Here is a 22,187-nt window from a genome sequence, read left to right on the forward strand (position 1 = left end):
AGTCAGAAATGACACACAACAACAACAACAACAACAACAACAACAACAACAAAATCTGTTACTTTTACAATGTAACACCAAGAGGAAATAGCTACTTGGGGGGTGGGAGCTTAACACTACACATGTAACCAATTACTTTTAAAAAGCAATTTTCCAGTCTCTCAGAGACCATGCCAGTTTGGATAAAGGACTTACACTGATCCTGGGCCTGTTCCCAAATGGAGTTTAGAAATAATCTAAAGCATAGCCTTATCAGCATTTGTATTTTGCATTTGAAAATGCACATAGCTGTATATACATTCCTGCCTGTCCAGCTATCTAAACAAATACTACTTCTGTAGTCTCTCAATCTCCATTCCTACACTCCTTTCATCCAAGCCGTTTATGAATTCCATGCTTTCTGACCTCAGTCTTGACTTCTGACTTCCCCTCCTCCCCTTCCTCAAGCGCATTCCACTCACCCCCTTCCCTGCATTGTATGGTTTTCATCCTCAACAGAGGAAATGGGGAAACCATTCCAAAGATTCTAATGGCAGAACAAGGCAGTTAAGTTAAAACTTTTTCCACTGAAGCCACAAAAGCCCAGTCTTATGGGTCAATCTTCTAGATGGGCTCATCCTGCACACTGTGAAGGCTTACAAGAGGTCTTTTACATAGGAACTCTTCATATGCCTCATTCTACAATGTGGTACTTAAACACAAGCAGAACATAGTGTCACACACAGATTTGCCAGCTAAGGTCTATCCTAGGCTGGAGATTTGGGGCCAAACCTTGAGACTTGGGAAGCTTTGATGAGTCCTAGCATGCCCTTCAACTGTCCCCATTTGGCAGGAACAACCCTGCTTAATCCTCTGCTGTCTCATTTTTTAGCTGTTTTAAAATGTCCCAGTTTCCCTTTCCTCCTCCCCTTTGTCTTCAGTTTACTTCAGTTGCTGCAAACTGAGAACCCCTTTACACTACACAGTTAAAGTGCTATGATTCCACTTTAACTGCTATGTCTGCATCAGGGCAGGCTCATCCATATAGGTGAACTAGGTAGCCGCCTAGGGTGGCAAAATTTAGGGGCGGCTTGGTGGCTTCTTTGTATAACTTTTTGCATAACTAAACAATATTAAAGTGAAAACTCATTACAGCAAGCAACGTAAAAGAAGGCTACCATATGACGGTTTCTTTATATGATGGCCAAAATATAAATGTGTGCCCCCTTGTGTCTGTGGCATGGTCACATGGTTACATCATCCACCTTCTGCATGGGCCTTGAATGTAACCTCAAGGTCAACAGCCCCCTCTCCTCTCGCCGCCCACCTGCCTTACCCTTGGTGCCACAACATGGAACGCCAGTCGCCAGTCGTCTTGAGTTTACTGTTTACAACAAACAAACTAGTCTGTTTTTGTGTTTTGCATTTTTGGTAGTGATCATGCAATAGTGTTTCACTATTTATGTTTGATTTTGAATGTTTGCCTTGTACGTTTAATACTGTGTTGCATTCATATGACAAGTTTTAAACTAAGTAAAGAGGAAGTTTTAGTTGTTTAGGTGAGTACTCTATTTATTATTACATTATCTTAGGAAATAGGAGGGTGCACAGCCGCCCTGTATCCTATGTCTTTTATCATTACGTAATCAGAAATCAGGAAAAAAATGTTGTTCTATAAAAGGCAATAAATTAGGCTACAGAGACAATACAAGCAGAATAAAAAAGTCTTTAACCTGTAAAAACCTAATTGGCTTTTTGACTAATTCTCAATACTATGACGAGAGATTGGCACCAAAGTTTATGTCATGTTTAGCTTTAACAAATGAAACAGTGGAAATCAACAAGAGAAAATAATTATGAGGGGTGACGGGAGGTGCCAAAATATTTCTCACCTAGGGTGGCCAAATACCTGGTCTGCATCCTCTAGAATCCTGAGTTTGTAGCTGGAGGAGGCACTTGAGCTCTCTGGCTCAGTGCCCCTCCCTAAACTGCAAATCCTAAGTACTGCCATCTTAACCGAACTCTGATGTTGTTTGGCCACACATGTTCCAGTTGTCATCTATGAAAAGTTGGAGGGTATGCCCAAGTGATATTACAAATACTGACACCTCATACTGTCATGTTCTAAGAAGAAACAGCAAAGCTAACAACTGAAGAAAAAAAAATACATGCATTTCAACAAGACAGTTCTCTCACTCTGATATTCCTTCCCCTTGCCTGCAGAGCAAAAAAGAGGGTTGAAGCCCTGAGATTTGGGAACAAAGGTCCAAAGCACACTGCAGAAATAATCCACTTTGAGCCTGCTTTAACTGCCCTGGCTCAGTACTGGGGAATTCTGGGAACTGTAGTGTTTGTGAGACGTTTAGCCTTCTCTGTCAGAGAGCCATAATAAACTACAACTCCCAGGATTCCCTAGCACTGAGCCAGAGCAGTTAAAGTGGTCTCAAACTGGATTATTTCTGCAATGTGTTTCTGATACTAGTCACACAGTAATGTGACTTTCTATCTGTTCTATGCTTTCCTGAGACACAGGGTTTCACAATAGAAAAATGTGTATAGTGAATGATCATACAGCAGCTGATGGCAATTCCCAGGATAAAGAGGCATATCTGTGGAATAACCGAGTTAATAATCCCGGGAAATGCTATGGCACAGTATCAGCAAACAAACACTCATATCACATTGTATTTTCTCCATCTTAGTATGTGCCAAAAGATGACCAGAACTTCTGCCATAAACAAGGAAAATATTAAGTGAATTGGTCTCCATGGAGTACATATCATGATAAAGGACAGTGTGAATAATCTGAGACCTCCATGAGAACATTTCTTGCCTGGCTTGTGCTACCCTATCTGCTGCATCACTTTGTGGTTTAGGTGGATCATTTAAAGGATCTGTACAAGCTCAGCTTCCGTGCATTTTTGATGGAAGCAGATGTTCAGGCTTTCACCTCACCCCCTAATGTCCTGTGTAGATGCATTATGAGTATGCCTGTAAATTAAGTGGATAATTAGATTTGAAGGAAGCATTATAACATTTTGGACCTGACTCTATATTGAGGATATGCAAGGGGGGAAATCGTTTGAGAAATGACACCTTGATTTGATTGCTTATCCATTTTTGTAAGTGCAGGATCCCTGGCAGATAGTAGGTATGCAACTTCTGCTTAAATACCTCCACTGAAGAAGAACCTACCACTGTCTGAAGCCATTTGATCCACAGTCAAACAACTTCAACTGTTAGGAAGCTTCTCTTAAAAATGCTGTAACAGAAATCTTTGCAAAACCCATAGCCTCCTGTGTGATATTCTCCTAATTCTCCTTCTGCACTTCGGTACAACAGAGAACATATCTGCAGAAAATCTCTGTTTTACTCTAATAAACTCCAAAGTAAGTCCAAATGGGGTTTACTGCCCAGTAAGCTTGTTTAGGATTGGCATTTTGTGTCAGTGCCAAGACACAACTGTGTGTGAGTGACAGAGATGAGAATCTCCAGAAGTCTACCTCAGCAAAGAAATAAAGAAGCTATAAAGAAACAGATTCTTTTTACATATGTAGCAAAATCTCTTTCCTTCTATTTCACAAGAAAAATCCAACTAGGTTATGCCCCTTATACATTCTCTTTACAGAAGGCAGGCATAATAGTTTTCCTTGTGGCTTGTTCACATGATTAAAAATACTTGGAAGCAGCACATTTAAAAAAAAAATCTCTGGAGCTATAATGGAAACCACATGTTCAATAAATATGTCCAGGGGCCTCAAGTCTGCTTGGACCACTTTTCTTTCCAAGAATGAGACAAAACCCTTTCGGAGACAGGATTACTGGCAGGATGGGAACTCACGTATGTGCTTCCTACTCACTTCCTAATCTAGAAGATCATGCCAGAAGAATCTTCCTTAGCCTTAGGCTGCTCTGACCCTGCAATTGTGTTTTGCCTAGTTCACACTTTCTAAACTATATTTGGCAGTAATAGAACAAAGGGGCTAACCTGGAACTGTTTTTGCAGAACAGAAAATGTAGTAAATGCCTCCCCCCCCCCCCCCCCGGTATGTAACGGTTGTTGTGTGCTTCAAGTCGGTCTGACTTATGGCGACCCAAAATTGATCTTCCGACAGGCCTTTCCAGATTAACCATCCCGGCCCAGGTTCCCTGATTCCCTCATTCCTCCCGTGGCCCCATCTTAGTGATGGTTGAGGATCAACAGAGGGATATCAGGGTTTTTAGTTTTTAATTGTTGTTTTTATGCATTGATATTGTGTTTTAATATGTTATACTGTTTAATACTGTCTTAAGGGGGGAGGGATAAAGTGTTTTTAATTGTCATATTTTATATTTTACTGTTGTTAACCGCCCGGATTGGTTTGCCAGAGGGCGGTATACAAATTATTATTATTATTATTATTATTATTATTATTATCTTATCATGGGGTTTTTCTTTATAGGTTTCTTCAGAGTGAGTTTGGCTTTGCCATCCTCTGAGGATGGGAGAGTGTGACCTTGGGTATGGTCAAGCGGGTATTCAAACTCTGGTCTCCAGAATCATAATCCAGTGCTAAAACCACTACACCATGCTGAACAATCATCTTCACAACTGCTCACATCAAGATCCCAATATTTCACATTATCATTCATGTCTCTGTTTCTTTGAGAAGCAAGTATTCATTAAGATTCAAAGTTCAAACAGTCTTCTTTGTGGCAGCAGAGTGATGAATCTGTTTGAGGTTTTGGTCCAAACCATTCTGCATCTTGGGTAGTTCCTTCAGCTATCCAAAATGCCAGACCCTAGTTCCAGAATAGATCCAGTATCATGAATAGCTCCTTTAAAGTTTGAATTAAAATCCAGAGTGAATTCACTGCCCTACTGACATGGAAGTAACCGCCCCCCCACTATTTTTCAGGGAGCAAGGTCTGTTGAATATAATGAGATTTTATCACATGGACAATGCTGGACAGACCACCGCAAAGGGGTGGTCTGGAGCCGCCCATTTTCCCTCCGGAGGGAGCTCGCATCAACCAAACTGCACGGGTACCCTCCGCTCCGCAGGTTCTTTTCAATGCACAGGATGTCATCAGTGTGCCATTGACACATTGTGATATGCTCATGATGCAGGTGTGGTGCCTGGAAGTGTGGACGCGATGTCACGTTTGCGTCATGCACGTGCATCACATATGGATGGCGCCACGTAAAGATGGCACTGTCCATACATATTAGGATTGCAGAGTGTGCTGTTGCCGTGCGCTCTGCAACCCTAATTTTGGCGATGACATGGTGCTTGTGGCCCATCTGTACTGGGCCATTGGGATCTTGATGTGAGCAATTGTGAAGACGTTTGGTCAGCATGTCATAGTGGTTTTAGCATTAGAGTATGACTCTGGAGACCAGGGTTCGAATCCTGGCTTGACCATGCCCAAGGCCAAGTCACACTCTCCTGCCCCAGTCTCATGGGGTTTTCTTGGCAAGATTTTTCAGAGGAAGTTTGCCATTGCCTTCCCCTGAGGCTGAGAGCATGTGACTTGTCCAAGGTCACCCAGTGGGTTTCATGGTCAAGCAGGGAATCAAACCCTGGCCTCCAGACACATAGCCAAACACTCAAACTGCTACACTAAACTGGCTCTCAAGACTTACTTTTGGGTAAATTTGCCCAGGATTGCATTGCCAATATATAAATGAGCAGTGACTTGGATCTTTTAAAAATAATGTCTGACACATTTTGTTGCTTAAGGGCAAAGCTTAACCATCCTGAAGCAAAGATGACTACAGGTTTTTAGTTGGTATAGGACAACATATTTAAGATTTTTTTAAAAAATTGCACAGATTATTCTGTCTTTCAATTGTATCTCCAATAAGTCTGCCCTGAGATGAGGGCTTTGAACTGCCTCGTACATTTGAGGCCACAGAAAATGGAGCACATTAAACAATTCACATAATCAATAATTTGTATGAATGAAAAAAGGAAGGAGAAATGTGGCCCAATTTAACATATTTTACATTAAGGACATCTGCAGTGTAACCAGTATGATTTCCCACTCTGCAAATTACTGAGCAGATCCTCCTGGTTCATGGAGTGCCTGAAGTGGGAGGTGAAGGAATTCAAATGCTAGCTATGTTCAGTGTGTTCCAAAGCTAACTTGTTGCAACACAAATGATTTCAGAAGACTGGAAGTGGATTTTTAGAAAGTTTTTTTTAATTCTTCTTGCATCACAGATGCCAAATATAGACTAATACAGATAACCTGGGTGCTGAATGGCTTGGTAATTCTAGATTCTCTCTGATCTCGGACTGAGATAGATCAGGTCCTCTGTTAGAAATTTTGCAAACAATGTTCCTTTTGCTTTGGCTGTGCTGTGCCAGCTTTATACAAGGAGGTGCTCAAAATTTCTCAGCAGGACCCACTTTCCAAAATCTGAGTGTAATTTTGTCACTGTAGTTTGAAAGAGTTTTGTTTTGTAAATTGCCAGTTTGCATGACCATAGCTCTAATTTCTGGTTTGTTTGGATTTTTTTAGATCACTAATAGGACCATGCCAATGAAAAGAGTGGGATTTTCAAGTGCTCAACATGAAGTTCCTGCTCCTGCAGAAGAAAAATCTATGAATCTTTCATGCAAACATTGAATGACAAACGTCCGCCATGCTCAAAGCAGTATGTCAACTTTTAGCATGGAGATTTTGAGACTGAAGATGAAAAGTCTGGAAAAGGGGAAATTTTGAATGGTTCAGAGGTGATAGTGGCAGCAGAGCAGAATTTCAGTGACAAGACATAATAATTTTTTACAATGGATGTTGTTGGACCACAAGTTCCAGCAGTTCTAGCCAGAATAGTTTACGGTAAAGAATGCTGGGAATTATACTCCAACATTTGGAGGGGCAACACAATTTCTAATCCTGCTTTAGACTGTCAGATGAAGAATCTTATGCAGTAAGGCTTGCTTAGTATCTGATTGTGAATACATTTCTTGGTGAAGTTCTTAATCTAATTAAGATGGAAGATGATTACTAGGATTTGGAGGTACAGTTGAGTGACCTGTCATTGGTGTCGTTCACATCCTCCTTCTTATGCCTAGTTACTTGAAATGACCCTAGAAGGCTAGATTGCAGGATAAAAACTTTGGGTCTGCTTTCTATGGACAATGAAGTGCAACTGCAGTCTTGAAAACCTCTTTTTCAAAAACAGATTAACAAAAAAAGTACAAAACAAACAAAACTAAAATAAAAGCAATGGTGCATCACCAAAAGTGATCCTATGCTACCATACCACAGAAGGGTTTCCTATTCCATGGAGTTAACTAAACTGCCATGCAAGCAATAATTTTAATACCTAAACAAGGGCACTGAGTGAAAAGTAAAACACTGGCATCTGAACTGAGATCTGAATGCTGGTGTCGCTGCCCTGCATGAGTGATCCACATGCTCAGTGGTCATAAGTGGCCATGTGCATCTCAATTAAGCCTCCATTATAGAGGCCGCCCTTGCTTGTCTACATAGATGTCATCCTCTGTTGGTTAGGCAGCTACACTGGGCTCTTAGTTAGAAGGCGTTGACTCTATCCCATACTAGCTCCAAGAAAGTGGGTATTGTGTGCAAGGAACAAAGTGCCCACTCAGTATTTGAAACAAACTGCACTTTTATCTGCAGATCACCAGAGACTTTAAGAGGGCCTGAGCTTTTTCCCCCTTGAAAGCAAATGCCCATGACTGGTATGACTTCTGGAATACTTTAAGTGAAAAGTATGTGAGTGTGCATGTACGCGCGCACACACACACATGCAACTAGATTTGGGAAAAAGAGGGGGAAAGAACCAACTTCTAATTCAATTACATTTCCAATTTCTACTAATGCATATAAGTTATCAGGAGCCTTTGAGAGTCATTAATCAAATCTGATCTTACTTCTCTCCTGATGAACATTTGATTCAACTATATATCCTAAAAAAACTCTACTTAATAGCATTTCACTTAAACAACACCACTGAGAATGTTCAGTTTGTTTTTTTCTGGCATTTGAATTTCTTTTCATTTGGCTAACAAAATGTAATTTTTCAAATACAGTGAATGAAACATATAATCAAAGAGGACATTGACATAACACAACGGATGGCTTCTGGGGGATGAGAGCAGGAGATGTCAACCACCGGCACTTTACCACTTTCATTCATTGCCCTACCCTCAATATGTGATATCAAGTCTAATTCTATGGATGCTTGCCAAGATGCAAGTCTCACTAGGTTGGATGGGGTTTGCTCCCAGGTAAGTATGCCTAACACTGCAGTCTTGGAGTCCATTTCATTAGCACTATTAAACAGCAGGCAGGGAGCAAATGTAAAAGCCACTACACACATACAGTTCACTATGGAACCATTATTTTAGAATTTCCCCTATGGCTCACTGGTATCATCCTCTGTGTCATCAGCACAGAGAACAACTAAAAATACGCAAACTGGTGATAGTAGTACAAGAAGTGCATTTAGCAAAACACCTCTTCTTGTATGATGCAAGAGATTTTCAGCTTTGGGACCACAGATGTTGTTGGATTTCAACTCCCCAAATCCTCAGCTGCTGGCACACCAGAACTGTTTTTAAAGTGGTAGGAAGGCAGGTTGTTATTAATTTTGCATACTTGAAGAGGGAGGGCAAGTTACTTTCCCCACCCATTAACATCCCAATACCTTTAAACAGGAAGACTTACAAGCACAATGTGTTTGGCGTAGCTTACTCTCAAGTTGGTGCACAGAATAGGTTGCCGGCAGACATTATTTCTGGGTGGACTTAGCAACTGATGTCTTCATATTGTATGTGTGCTCTTTTGTGCTTGAGTACAATGCTACTCAAAAATAGTGGTGGTTTGTGGAGCAGGGCCAGTTGGTGAGCCGCCAACCACCAGCCCATGGCAAGTTTGTAGGAAAGAAAGCAGCAGTTGTATCCAATGGGGACAAAATGGTGCCAGTCCCTTGAACATTGGTTGAGGGGAAGAGGGGTTGATTGCCAGTTCCAGACAGTAGATAGACTCAGCAGCTATCTGATTTTGTACATTTCTGATGTGCCTTATGTTGTCTAAGGAAGCTGAACTACAATAGGAATCTATGTTGGAATGATCTTTTGTCAGATCATTTTGGGGAGCAGGGAAAGTTCAGCCATCCTAGCCAAGCCATTGGGGTAGGGGCTTGAGATTCCCCCTGGCCATTCTGGGGGCCATGCCAGCCAGATTAAATGGATTCTGGGAACTGTAGTCCAGTAACATCTAGGGTGGACAGGTCAGGGATCATTTCTATAAGAGAAAGAAAAGAGCTACGCAGCCCGGCTATATTTCAGGTATGAAATTAAGTGAACCAACTATTTTAGATGTACAGGTGATATTGTAATCCTTTGTACACCACAACAACAGACTATAATGTATTTTATGTATTTGTTTATGTAATTTTGTAAACTGCCTTGATCCTTTGGAATTGTGGCATATAAATAATAATAATAATAATAATAATAATAATCATCATCATCATCATCTGGGTTCAAGTCCTGGCTCAGATTCACTGGGGAGCTTTGGTTTTACAAAGTTGTTGGTGGTTCAAACCATGAAATTGGGCTGGTCAAGTGAACGGATACTGCCTCTGATCAGTACTTTCATTATAGGGAGGCAACAGGCTCCTTGGCTTTCTGGAAGCCTGTGTTCTGTAAATCAAAAACAAAAGCCTCAGGGAATCCTTCAGTTCCAGCATCAGATCATATCCAAGAAGGATCATGTTTCTGTGTTGTGTCATGACTAGGAATTGACACAGATATGATTTATGCAGTGTAGTAACCTCTGTAGATGGAAGTGAATTGGTGGTAGCCTGGGAGGAGGGGGGATCTTTGATGAAAGGGTGGATGTGTGATTTTGTCCCCCTGTGCTGTCCATGTGGGTGGGTCTATCTAAAAACCAGAAGGCTCCACAACGAACTGTGACATGCATGGGCAGTGCTTAGAGAAGCTACTTTGGGGACAACTCCTACCACAGACAAGTCTGGAAACTCTCTCTCTCTCTCTCTCTCTCTTTTTCTCTCTGTTTGTTTTTAAAGTATATTTCCCAAGCTCTGGTCCTGTATTTGCATTTTTATGCCAGGCTGGTACTAGAAAATTCAGCATCCATGTCTTTCCTTTTTCTTTTTGTGTGTACTCTGTGGCTACAGATATGGTTTTTCACTCACCAGTGAAGTTGTGGGGTGGGATGGAAATCCATGTAAAACCATACACATTTCCACCTTATTTTGGCTTGGGCTGCATCCACACTGGAGAAATAACCCGGTTTGGCACCATTTTCACTTTTTCTGGCTCAAGGCTATAGAATTCTGGGAGTTGGAGTTTGTTGTTGAGGACCTTTTGGAATTCTTCCTGGAAACAGGGTGATCAGGCACGTCCTCCTTTTCGAGGGCACGTCCTCCATTTCAGCCTCCTGTGCAGGAGAAAGTCCAGAAGGTCCTCCATTTTGAGCACATACTTCTTCCCTCCCTGTCGTTCCCTTCCCTCTGGCTTTATCTTTGCTGTGGGAGCTACAAAGTCTGTTTACTTGTATAGATTTTAAGTTTTTAGAAATGTATGCAACTAGCCCATATCTTCTTATTGCATGGATGTACCTATATAGTGCTTTTGGCTTTTATTTGCTCACACCCTCCATTTAGGGGTGCCTCGTCCCCCTTTGCAGTGAGGACCTCTGGTCACTGTGTGCCTTTCCACCTTCTGTCCAGGAGGAATTCCAAAAACGATAAAACAAGTGAGAAGGGAATGGCAGGGAGGGAAGGAGCATGTGCTCAAAATGGAGGACCTTTGGGACTTTCTCCTGCACAGGAGGCTGAAAGGGAGGACGTGTCCTGGAAAAGGAGAACGACGTGTCTGGTCACCTGGGTCCAGGGAGAATTCCAAAAAGGTCCTCCATTTGGAGCAGGACTAAGAAGCATGAATGTACAGTTCTATAAGAGTGCCTTTGGCTTTTATTCGGTCAGACCCTCCATCCTGGGGGAGCCCCTGTCCTCCTTCGCAATGAGGACCCCTGCTCCCCCTGTTTCAGCCGGCCACGCCTGTCTTTGAGTCTCCCTGAGTGACAGCTGTCAAAGAGTGGACCTGCCAGGGCTACGGATGGCTGGCTTTGCTTTCCAAGAAGCGGCCTGGGCTCCCTCCGCCCCCCCCCCTGCAAAGGGGGCTAAAGATAGACCCAGGGGCTGGCCCTTTAAATAGCCCCGGCTGCTCTGGCTCAGGCCACCCTGACATCGCCCGGCGTCGGAGGGGCTCCAATAATAAACGGGGCCGGCAGAGAGCGGAGCTCCCAGTCCAGGCGAAAAAGGGAGGAGGAAGAAGAGGAGGAGGAGGAGGAGGAAGAGGAGCCGGAGGAGGAGTTTGGGAGGCCTTGGGTTTGGGATATTCAGCCCCTGGAGCAAGTGGCTCTCTCTCCTCTTGGATCTCTAGCCTAGGGAGCACCGGGACCAAGGCAGCGGCAGCAGCAGCAGCAGCAGCAGCAGCAGCTCATCCCTCCGCCTTTGAACCTGGTAAGTCCCGCTACTGACTCCCAGCTCCTAGGTAAAGAGATCGGCACCCCTGGAGGCTTTTCTGGCTCCACTCTGGGCCCCACAACAAACTCCAGCTCCCAGGATTCCATAGCCTTGAGCCACGATACTTAAAGCGGGGCCAAACAGGGATAGTTCTCCAGTGTCGATGTAGCCGGTGTTTGTGTTTTAAGTTGCCCAAACTGCGAGGAAAGGGATGGAAAGTCTAGCTGGCAGCGCCCAGGGAAAAGCGGCTGCAGGGCGGAGGGAGGGTCGAGGTCTCTTCTTTGGGAGCTACGGCCGTGGAAGCGGTATCAAAGTGGGTTGCTTCTGCAGTGAGGAGGACACCGCTTTAACGGGAGGAGTTCAACCCAAGGGTGTCTCTGTCTGTGTGTTTTATGGAGGCGAGGTACTCTTCCTTTCGAGGCTTACTATTTGCCCTGGCAGTACGGAGCAGTCTCTAGGTGACCCTGGGCAAGTCACACTCTCTCAGCCTCAGAGGAGGCCAAGGGCAAAGCCCCCTCTGAAGCAGCGTGCCAAGAAAAAAACCCAGGGCAGGGTCGCCTTGTCCGACTGATGGCGACTCTAAGACAACTCTATCCTGGGGTTTTCCTGCCAAGATTTGTTCCGAGGAGTGTTGCCCTTGCCTTCCCTGAGGAGGCTGAGAGGGTGTGCCTTGCTCATTCCTGGTCTAGAGTCCAGCACTCAAACCACTCCGCCACACTCTCTCCCTCAGCTTCGCCTTCGGGTCGGAAACGAAGCCCCCCCTCTCTGTGCTCCCGCTTTTCTCTCCTCGGGCCGGGTGGCTGGGCTCGGTCCTCCTTTTCCCGGACCTGCCCTGCATTCCAACCTCCTCCCCGGAGGAATTCCCAAATGTCCTCCATTTGAAGCGCGTTTGGCGCTTTTTTCTTGGGCCATGCCCCCCATTGCTTCACCTGGCCACCCTGCCTTTCCCTCAGGGAGGGGGCCGCCCTCCTCGTGCTCGGCAGCCTCCACTGAGTCCCCCAGAGAAGAGCCCCCTCCTCCTCCAGCTGCAGCGCCCTTTCCCTCGGGGGGGGGGCGAGTCTGGAGACTAGGCGCCTGGGCGCCAGACCCACCCGCTTGGGCTCGGGGCCGCCGTCAGTCGGGGCGTCGCGCGTGGGGAACCCTTCTTTTAGTTAGTTATTCGATTTCTTTGGGGTTCCCGCCCTTTTCGCCGGCCTGGAGTCGCAGTCCTCCTTGGGGTCCGGTCTTGCCTAGACTTTGCGAAGTTTCCCTTTTGCGGAGCAGTAAGTAGAGTCTGGGCCACAGTAAGGGAGAAGAGGTGGAGGGAAGCAGAGAGAGAGGAAGGGCGCGTGCTGGGTGGCTAGGGGGCCTATGACGCTGCTCAGGGGCATGGATTTGGAGGACCTGAGTGGAGGACAGGGAGCCTTGGAGGAGATGGCTCCTCATCCCCAGGGTCGCCCTGAGTCCGGGTGAACTCGGACCATAACTAGGAGTAGTGGCGCCCTCTTCTTAGGGGTAGCTGCTGGGGGCTTCCCCCCTCCAAACCTCTTTAGGGCACCTCTGAGAAAACACCCCCTTTGCCCCCCTTAATGTCTTCCTTTTAGGGGCTGTATAAGACCCTGTGGCAGCTCTCCTTCGCCGCCTCCTTGCGCTCTGTTCTCTCTCTCTCTCTCTCTCTCTCTCTCTCTCTCTGAGCAGTTTATTTATTTACGGTATTTATGCCCCGCTCTTCAGCCCTAAAGGCTCTCATCCCAGCAGCTTGCAGGTCGTTATTCAGACGGTTCCCAGCTACCCTCAGGCTGCAATCTAAAAAGACAGGGCACTAAAGGGGAAGGGAATGGCGGTGGGGAAGGGGACCCTCTTCTGGGAGGCGGTGCGGGCAGGAAAAGGGGGGAGGTCGCCTGAGGCGAGAGCCCAAGCAGGCCGAGCAGATAGACTATAAGGGGGGGGGGGTCAAGGAGGGACAGGGCACCAGGAAAATGGAAGAAGACGGGGCCCAAGGAAAGCTCAAAACATTGAACTAGAGATGCATGCTGCTCTGCCCTGCCCAAAATGGAGGGGTTTAAAATTCCTCCTGAGTAGAAGGTGGAAATGGAGGACGCCTGGTGACTCTGGCCACAAGGAATCCGAGAGCCCCGCTTCTCTCTCTCTCTCTCTCTCTCTCTCTTTCTTTCTCCAGTCTTTGGTCCTCCGCTGGGGCTTCGCTCCGAGGAGGAAAGGCAACTGATGACTCCAGGCTTTGCTGGGGCTGATATAATTAGAAACGGCTTGAAACATTGTAGCAGCACGTAGCTCTTTCCCTCTTTCCTCCTCCTCCTCCTCCTCCGCCCCCTTCTCTCCCGCCCTCTGGAGCCCCGTCCCTCCTCACAGTTTGGAGGCCCTATTTATTTGTTTGGAGTGCTTATGCTCTTCAGCCACAAATGGCTCTCAGAGCGCTTACAAAATGGTTAATTAGACATTTCCCTGCTGCTCTCAGGCTTCCAGTCTAAAAAGACAAGCCACAAAAGGAGAAGGGAATGGCGGTGGGGAAGGAAGGGGGAAAGTTGTTGCGTGCCTTCAAGGCGTTTCCGACTTACAGCGACCCTGTTCTCTTGTAGGATTCAAAGCTAGCCATATCAGTCTGTAGAATCAGAACATAGAGACCTTGCAGCACCTTTGAGACTCACTGAAAGAAAGAAGTTGGCAGCAGGAGCTTCCCTAGACTAAAGTCTACTTCCTCAGATGCATATTATTATTATTATTATTAGTAGTAGTATTAGTAGAATTCAAAGATATATAGCCATGTTAGTCTGTGGAATCGGTACATAGAGAGATCTTGTAGCACCTCTGAGACTCACTGAAATAAAATGGCGGCATGAGCTTCCTTAGACTAAAGTCTACTCCCTCAGATGCATCCTGTTTTCTTGGCAAGTTGCTTCCAGGAGTTTGCCATTGCCATCCTCTGAGGCTGAGAGAGTGTGACTTGCCTAAGGTCACCTAGTGAATTTGTTTTCCAAGCAGGGATTCAAACCCTGGTTGCCAGAGTCATCGCCCAAAGCTCAAACCGTGGCTCCCAAATATATGAATATATTGTATTTAGTGTTATTTATTTATTGGTTAAATTGGGAGGGTTTATCTATATATATATCTTGGACCTTTTCCCACTTTGTTATAAAGGCAACATCTACTCTTGCGATGGGTCAGAATTTCTGTGACTTTTCTGTGTGCCACTCTCCAGACTGGTTCTACTTGAAGGTACACAACAATGTTGTTATTGTTGTGTATCTTCTAAGTCCTTTCCCACTTATGGCAACCCTATAACCAACTCCTTTCTCTCCAGGGACCACTACCCCCACTTTTTATGTGCACATTTCTCTGTATGTGTCCGGAGAGATTTGTCTTCTTCTTCAGCCATAACGGCTGGCTGGAGAGGCGGGTAGTTTAATGGACTCCAAATGTTGATGATATTCACAGAAGGAGAATGGTGGCTTTGTGGCCTAACGGTTTCCACTCCCCGCCTCACAACTCCCTTGAGTCCCATGGAGGGCTGGTCTGAGCTGGCAGCTCTGTTTTTCTACTTTGAGTCTTTCTAACTTTTAACTCAAAGTTCCTTTCTTGAGCACACCTCTGAATGTTTTAAAGTTTTAAAAATTGCTCATTACTTGTTTCAGAAGAGAGAGCCTCCTCCCCCCTCAAATGGAAACTTTGAGGAATGTGATGGCATTTGAGTTTCCTCCATATTCCAGGAAACATCATAAACTTTCCAAATTTGGGCGGGTGAGGAATAAAATCCCATTCCAGGAAGGGAAGTAAGGAAAGGTGCAGTATTTTAGGGAGTGGGAAGGTATGGGATTTTGCATTCATTTTATGAAAAATCGTAAACTCTGCACTGAGAATGCCCCACCTTCCTGGGCTGCGTCTATTTCAAACCTTCCCCTTTCAAACCTGTCAAATTGGTAGGAATCCTTCAAAATCTCCCCCATCCAATTGATCATCTAACAGTTAAGAAGCAAAAAAACCCTTTCCATCCCCTTCCCTACATGGTTTCAATCCTCTTTGCGTTTATAAAGTGAAGGTACAGTATAATTTGGTGGTTTTCCTTAGTCTCTGAACCATTTGGTTTTTGTTTATTCTGTCTCAGAGGCACCCTCTACTGTTCACCTCTGAAGGATAGGCTTGTTGTCTTGTCTGTGTTCACACTGGGTGGGCTTGCACCAGTAACAGAATCACTCTCCCTTTGCTTAAAGATGCTTTCTCACTTCTTCTTATTCCAGATCAATCCAACACTTCTGCCAAAATGCTCCTGTTATTGTTGGTAATCATTGTGCTCCATGTTGCAGTGCTTGTTCTTCTCTTTGTTTCTACAATTGTCAGCGTAAGTACAAATGGCATTCTCATGCTTGTTTTCCCTTCTCCCAGACTGCTCCCAGGGTTTAGGTAGCATGGAAACTGGCCCAAATGTTCCTCAGATTGAAGGGGAAATTATGTGCAGATATAGGAGCTTGCCTCCAGGTAATGTTCTTGAGGCTGCAGTCTATTCCTGCTGATTTGGTATTAAATCTCATTGGTTTCAGTGGAAATCTTAAACAAGTTCAGAATTAAGGTGTCTTGCTTAGTAAGGGATTGATCAGATATAAGCCTAATTTGTTTTTAAGAAAAAGAAGGGGGGGGGGATTGCAGTCAAAATAGCTTTATTGTCAGTTAGGTAATTGATCAAAGACTGTTCTGTTGTTTTTCTCCCAGATACCTCTTCTTTCTTTTTAGTTGCAAATAAAATGGTAAAACTATAATTTTTGGCACAAAATTTTTATTAGTTAGCATCATAACTGTGTGCTCCCTTTGGGAAAGGAGTCTTATCTATGTATATAGATGCTTAGAAAGCTCTTTAAAGAAAAGAAATTCCACTTCAACATTAGGAGGAACTTCCTGACAGTAAGGACTGTTCGACCGTGGAACAAACTCCCTCAATGGAGAGTGATGGAATCTCCTTCCCTGGAGGTCTTTAAACAGAGGCTGGATGGCCATCTGTTGGGGATGCTTGATTGAGATTTCCTGCATGGCAGGGGGTTGGATTGGATGGCCCTTAGCATGTCTTCCAACTCTATGATTTTAAGTATTTGTAAACTGTTGATAGATTCATTTAATGCCTTAATGGATCATGAAACTAAGTCACTTGCATGAAAACCTGTCCTAAGGTAGAAATAGATCTATGTAGTGAAAAGTTTCCCTTGGTGCTTAGTTTCTGTGGGGATCTGGGCCTTCCCTCCTCTCACAATACTGTCCTTCTCTTTCAGCAATGGCTCATTGGGACTGGGTACATGACAGACCTTTGGCAGAATTGCACTACACTGGGGTCCCCAAGTTCATTTCATTGCTCCCCATCATCCACAAATGGTGAGAATTCCAATTACAGCGGTTCTGTCTTATCTTGTTATTTTTCATGATACCCTGAAAAATCCTTTTTGTCACCCTTCTTTCTTTCACTTTGATACCTGGAGACTGATGTGATTAAAAAAACTAGTTCTACTGACTCTTTCCAAGTATAGTTTGCATTTGTTATGACTGAATACCTTCAAATCCTTTTCAAACCTATGACAACACTAAGATGAACTTATACGGTTTTCTGGGCAAGATTTGTTCAGAGGATGTTTTCCATTTCCTTCCTCTGAAGCTGAAGGAGTGTGACTTGCCCAAGCTTACCCATTGGGTTTCTTTGGCTGAGCAGAGATTTGAACTCTGGTCTCCCAGTCCAGCATTCAAAGCACTATATCATGCTGGCTCCATAGCTTGCAAATAACCCCCCAACTTTGACCCGTCAATATGTGCACCTTGTAGCATTCCTCTCACTGGTAAACATATACTGCTCAGAGGTCCTTTGCATTTTTCAACATCTGGCCAGACCCTGCAGCAGACCTAGTTACTTGATTTGCACCGTGTGGGCCTGGAGGCTTTCCTGTTAGAAGGCATTAAATGGTATATTCTCTTCCCACTTGTCAAAATAAATGCTTGCATGTCATCTGTCTAAGACCTTGGGTACCTTTGGTACAAGTCAAGCCCTGTATCCACAGAAACAGTATCCATAGTTTCAGTTATCAGCAGCTGAAAAAAATAAGGAAATATACCATAAAGTTGTCCTGGAAAATGCCTAGAGAAGTATCTTCTCTAGGAATCTCTAGGTCCTCCAATGCAACCCTATGTATGGAATGTTTGTACCAGAAGTCCTTTATTTTAATAGGGTTTGCTATTAGCGGCCGTTTCCTGTATCTGATGGGAAAAATATTATACATGAATGGAGTGGTTAATTCAGAAATGCTGCTTGAGACACGAATTTGTATCTGGCGTGCTCTAGCTGCCTTCTTCTGCCTTACCTCTCTAGCCACTGACTGCTTTGACATACACTTGAATTTTTTTTAAACTGTTAGGACATTCTGTACTCGGTTACTGTGTTTTGAAACTTGACAGCAGAAGAAGGAATGTAGTATCTTCATGGTCAAGATATTTCTAGTGCTATAAAGGGCAAATGATTTTATTGAGCCAGAATATTCTATAGGATGGATCACAGATGGTGTCTTGCAGAAGACTGAATGAGAATATACACAAGGTTCCAGTCCTGTGTACCTTTACTCACAGTTTTAATTATTGCCACCAACATCTGGAGGCTAGAGGTTGGAGAGTGCTGCCAGCATCTTGTTTTGACAAGACAGTACCAATATATTTACTTCATGTGGAGTGTTTCTATAACTTCGTCTTCTTCTGTATTTTTAGAAGGGTTTGCCAGTTTATCATTGAATGTTACTAAATATGTTTTGCATCCATGGAATAAAAGGCCACTGTTAGCTCAAAAGACAGAGAGGAAATGATAGAAATAAAGTAGTTTTCTCGATGGAAGGAGAGGAAATCTTGCTCAATGGAAAGAGCCTTCCCTGTGCCCCCTTTTGCTTTTTAAATTATATTTATTTACTCTAATTCATAAGATTAAAGAGATGTTAATAGTGAGGTAACCACCACATCTTTAGAAGCTTGTAACAGTTCATGTTGGTAAAATTCCCTGAAAGGGGTTAAGCCAGTTGGCAGGGCAAATGCACAGCACCTTGGATTCAGTGTGTGACATTTTGCACCAGTACTGGATTTGGTCAAGCTAATTAAAATATCATCACGCTAGAGAAGGTACAAAAAGAGCAAGTAAAATTCTGAGCAGGGGATGGATTCCATATGGAGCAGATTTGTACATAAGTATGTGGTTAGATTTCCAAAACAGCCTACAGGTAGTGCCTGATAAACATTTATAGGTTAAGGAAGATGTTGCTGCCTCGAAAAAAAATGGTACTAGGTTCAGAAATTTTGTGGACTGGTAATGTGCCAGCACCATCTTCTGCACCTAATGTCATCAGAGAAGCCATATGGCATTCACACAGCCCTGCATTCCAGCATCTCTTTAGCATACTTTGCCTAATGACAGGGCCAGCTTTGGTAGACTTTCTATTAAGCTTCACTAAAACTTGGATTCCTCCAGTATAACTTACAATATCCCTTGCCACACAGTGCTGTGATATCTTCCAGTATTGATTGCTGGACTATACAAATTGATGGAGGATAAATTTATTGATTCCTGTTAGCCATGTCAGAGGTCATGCCATAAATTGTTTCAACATATCCTCACTCACTTGAAGCTCATATTCAAGGCTCCAGTTAGACTGAAATGGGAACCCTGAAGTGCCTGTTGACATGCTGAAGCAGTTCAGGTCTCTTGCAATGAAGTGAGATAGTAGTTTTGGGAGGAGGAAGATAAGGGAAGGGGAAACAAGATTGAGTGCTAGATTTGGGGTTAGCTGATCATTTTATAGCTATGTTGTGCCAGGTGGTTCTAGCAAATGAAAAAAGGGAAAATATGTCCTCCATTTTGTTTCCTTCTGAAATATCTCAGTGGACTTCAAGAAGGGAGCATCTTAATGTAACTTGTACTGTTAAAACAGTTTAAAGAATTTATTCTGTTTAAACAGCATGTTTTAATTTGAATTGTTAAATTTTGCAGTGGTTAATAACCATGTATAGATGATGTTCAAATTATTTTTATTGTTTTAATATTTTTATTCTCTTTTCTTTTAAATGGTTCCAAATGGTTTTATTATAAACTGCCTAGAGATCTTACAATATGGGACAGCACAGAAATATTGTCAAAAACAAATGAACCAGCTAATCATCCATACTAAATATTTATGTGAAATTATTGGGCTCTAGACAGCTTCTTGTTTCTCCCTGTTGTCTGCCTCTGTAGTACATCCTTCCTGGAAATGTACAGATCCTTGTCAGACCATTTATTTGTTTTTGAATTTTAAAATGTACATTTCATTTATAACTTGCATATAGACAGAAGAATGTGTAGACAGTATTATCTTATTTTCGAGCATTCTTATTTTCTTGAGTGGTGTAAGAAAGTTGTTTCATACATTGTTCCTGTCTGTTTTCAGAATTAGAATGTGCAAGATTAACCCTCAAAGAAAAGACTGTGCTTTTCTGAAACATGTTGAACATAAATAAAATTTCCCCAGTTGCGAACTAGTTTCTTTCAGCTTTCTCTCCCATTTTGCTTCCAGACTGATTGGCATGAGATCACATGAGTTCATTGCTATTTTGGCCATGATGGCTAAGAGTGGAATTCTTTAGTTTGTGGGTAGTATACATGCAAATATCAGGTGCCTGGGACAAGCAACAGGGGATAACTGTCTCCATCAAGACCTGCCTATACATTTTCTGAAGGTATCTGGCTGGCTAATGCTGACCACAGGCCTAGACAAACATTTGGTCTGATTCAGGAAGACTCTTGTTAAGCACTTGTATAACTTAAAATTGCATAGTGCAAGGTGAAAGCATAGCTGTAAGTTAGAATCTTACATCTAGATGAGACAGGCTTATAGCTGAAAATAATGTATTGCCCATGAAAGGAGGAAGAAACAAAAACATCCAAGGAATGACCCAAACCAAAGTATTTTCAATTTGCTCTTTACAAATGCTCACTGACTTCAGGTAGTTCTTCTGTCAACAGTCATGTGCCCCACCCAAATCAATGTTCTTACATTTTTTGGTAGCTGTGGTAACTGGCTTAGATGAATCTCTTGGTTATTCATGGAGAAAATGTTTCAGAGGGAGTCCTTCTGTTTTGTTTCTAGGGTGTACCAAAGAAGACACAGATTTTGGGGGTGGGTGAGGGGGTGTCTATGGTCATAAGGAGGGGAGCTAAGCCATATCTGGGGCCACAAACTGGATCAAGGGAGCAAAACAGTTGTGTGCGAGTGGCCTTCCTACACCCTTACAAACTATTATCAGTAGATAACAAGAGCATACTTAAAGTACATGGCACATCACTGTAATAAACCTATTGTCAGCTGTCATCCACCTTTCTGCTAAGTTTAGTTAGTGCCTTGGGGGTGTTAAAGAAATAAAACCAAGCACACATTGATATCATAGGCATTGTCACCTCTGCTTGCTCATATTTCTAAGATACTGTAATGTCTCTAAGGTTTTCACTTGATTATAACATTCCTTTCTCCATCATAACTACACTGAAAATGGAATCCCACCTGTCAAAACTAGCACCTTCACTGAATAACCTCATGTTGAGTCACAATGAGATTTAAGCCCTAAGGCATTTCCTTTGGTATGTTGCATGGATGATGTGGCCCACTGTTTTATGCCCTTCAGATATATTCAAAGGTAGTACTGAAACTAGAATTGAAGGCTCTGTGCCCTTATGATTATTCATATTTTCAAAAATCCACCAAAACATTCAATGTGAAATTAATGTCTTGAAAATAAATCAATTCAATGTTTAAGAATTTGGAAGTATATTTAGTGCAATTAAGAAACCAGTGATATAACATACATGCCCCTTACATAATGAACAAAAGTTGGCAAGTTCTGGTTTAAAGAATGAACAGGAAGTAAACTGCTGCAGGTAATGACAGTGGTCAACTGGTGAAAGTTGGAGATCCAAACAACTGTGGCTTAGAGTCTCATTATGACCAAATAGGGCTGCACAACTGTACTAAATACAGGGGACATAGTAGGGATTAAATTCTAAGTCAGTACATACATGATTATGTTGTAAAGGTAGAAAAGTACTGAGTTAGTTTTCAAGTGTCATAGAACTTTTTCTTCAGCTGGCTGTTTACAGTGTCAAGAAAAAGACATAGGTCTAATCTGCAGTGCAGAAATAATGCAGTTTGACACTGCTTTAACTATTGTGGCTTCATCCTGTGAAATCCTGAGATTTGTAGTTTGTTGTAGCAACAGAGCTCTCAGATAGAGAAGGCTAAATATCTCACAGAATTACAAATCCCAGAATTCCACAGGACTGAGCTATGGCAGTTAAAGTGGTATCAAACTGCTTTAGACTACAGTGGAAGCTCCAGAGAGGCTTCAGGTAATGAATGATTCAGGATGCTCTTTGCAGACTTTGAGAAGGTCAGACTAGGTGTAATGCCCATTCACATGAATATAGTATTTCTCCTGAGGTGTTGATTTGATGGGGTGGCTCTGTAACATTTTCTTGTTTTATCCAAAGCACCAAAGGTGCAGTACACACTGCCCAAATGTGCTGTGCTCCCGGCGATACTAGCCGCACACTCCCTAGCCCTAATATATGTGGACGGCGCCATCGTTATGCGGCGCCGTCCACACAGGGTGCGTGATGATGACATCACACGCGCTGCATCCAAATGGAGCAGCATGTGTGTTC

The 22,187-nt window shown here is 43.3% G+C and overlaps 1 protein-coding gene across 2 annotated transcripts in view; it reads left to right on the plus strand.

The window, feature by feature from the left end:
* The first annotated feature begins 11,408 nt into the window (after positions 1-11,408).
* The window catches only part of PMP22 (peripheral myelin protein 22), a 48,170-nt gene continuing 37,391 nt past the window's right edge, over positions 11,409-22,187 (plus strand). The window contains exons 1-3 of one of the 2 annotated variants that reach the window (XM_089534218.1): positions 11,409-11,491; positions 15,727-15,827; positions 16,747-16,846. In XM_089534218.1, the coding sequence (XP_089390344.1) occupies positions 15,750-15,827; positions 16,747-16,846 (178 nt within the window). In that variant the 5' untranslated portion in view covers positions 11,409-11,491; positions 15,727-15,749. Of the gene's footprint in view, positions 11,492-12,691; positions 12,757-15,726; positions 15,828-16,746; positions 16,847-22,187 lie in introns of those variants that run through there. The other variant, XM_089534228.1, reaches the window with a different exon arrangement.

The sequence above is a fragment of the Sceloporus occidentalis genome, unplaced genomic scaffold (genome assembly GCF_023333645.1).
Source record: "Sceloporus occidentalis isolate IW3139 unplaced genomic scaffold, rSceOcc1.0.p SCAF_1, whole genome shotgun sequence".
In the NCBI taxonomy this organism is placed as follows: domain Eukaryota; kingdom Metazoa; phylum Chordata; class Lepidosauria; order Squamata; family Phrynosomatidae; genus Sceloporus; species Sceloporus occidentalis.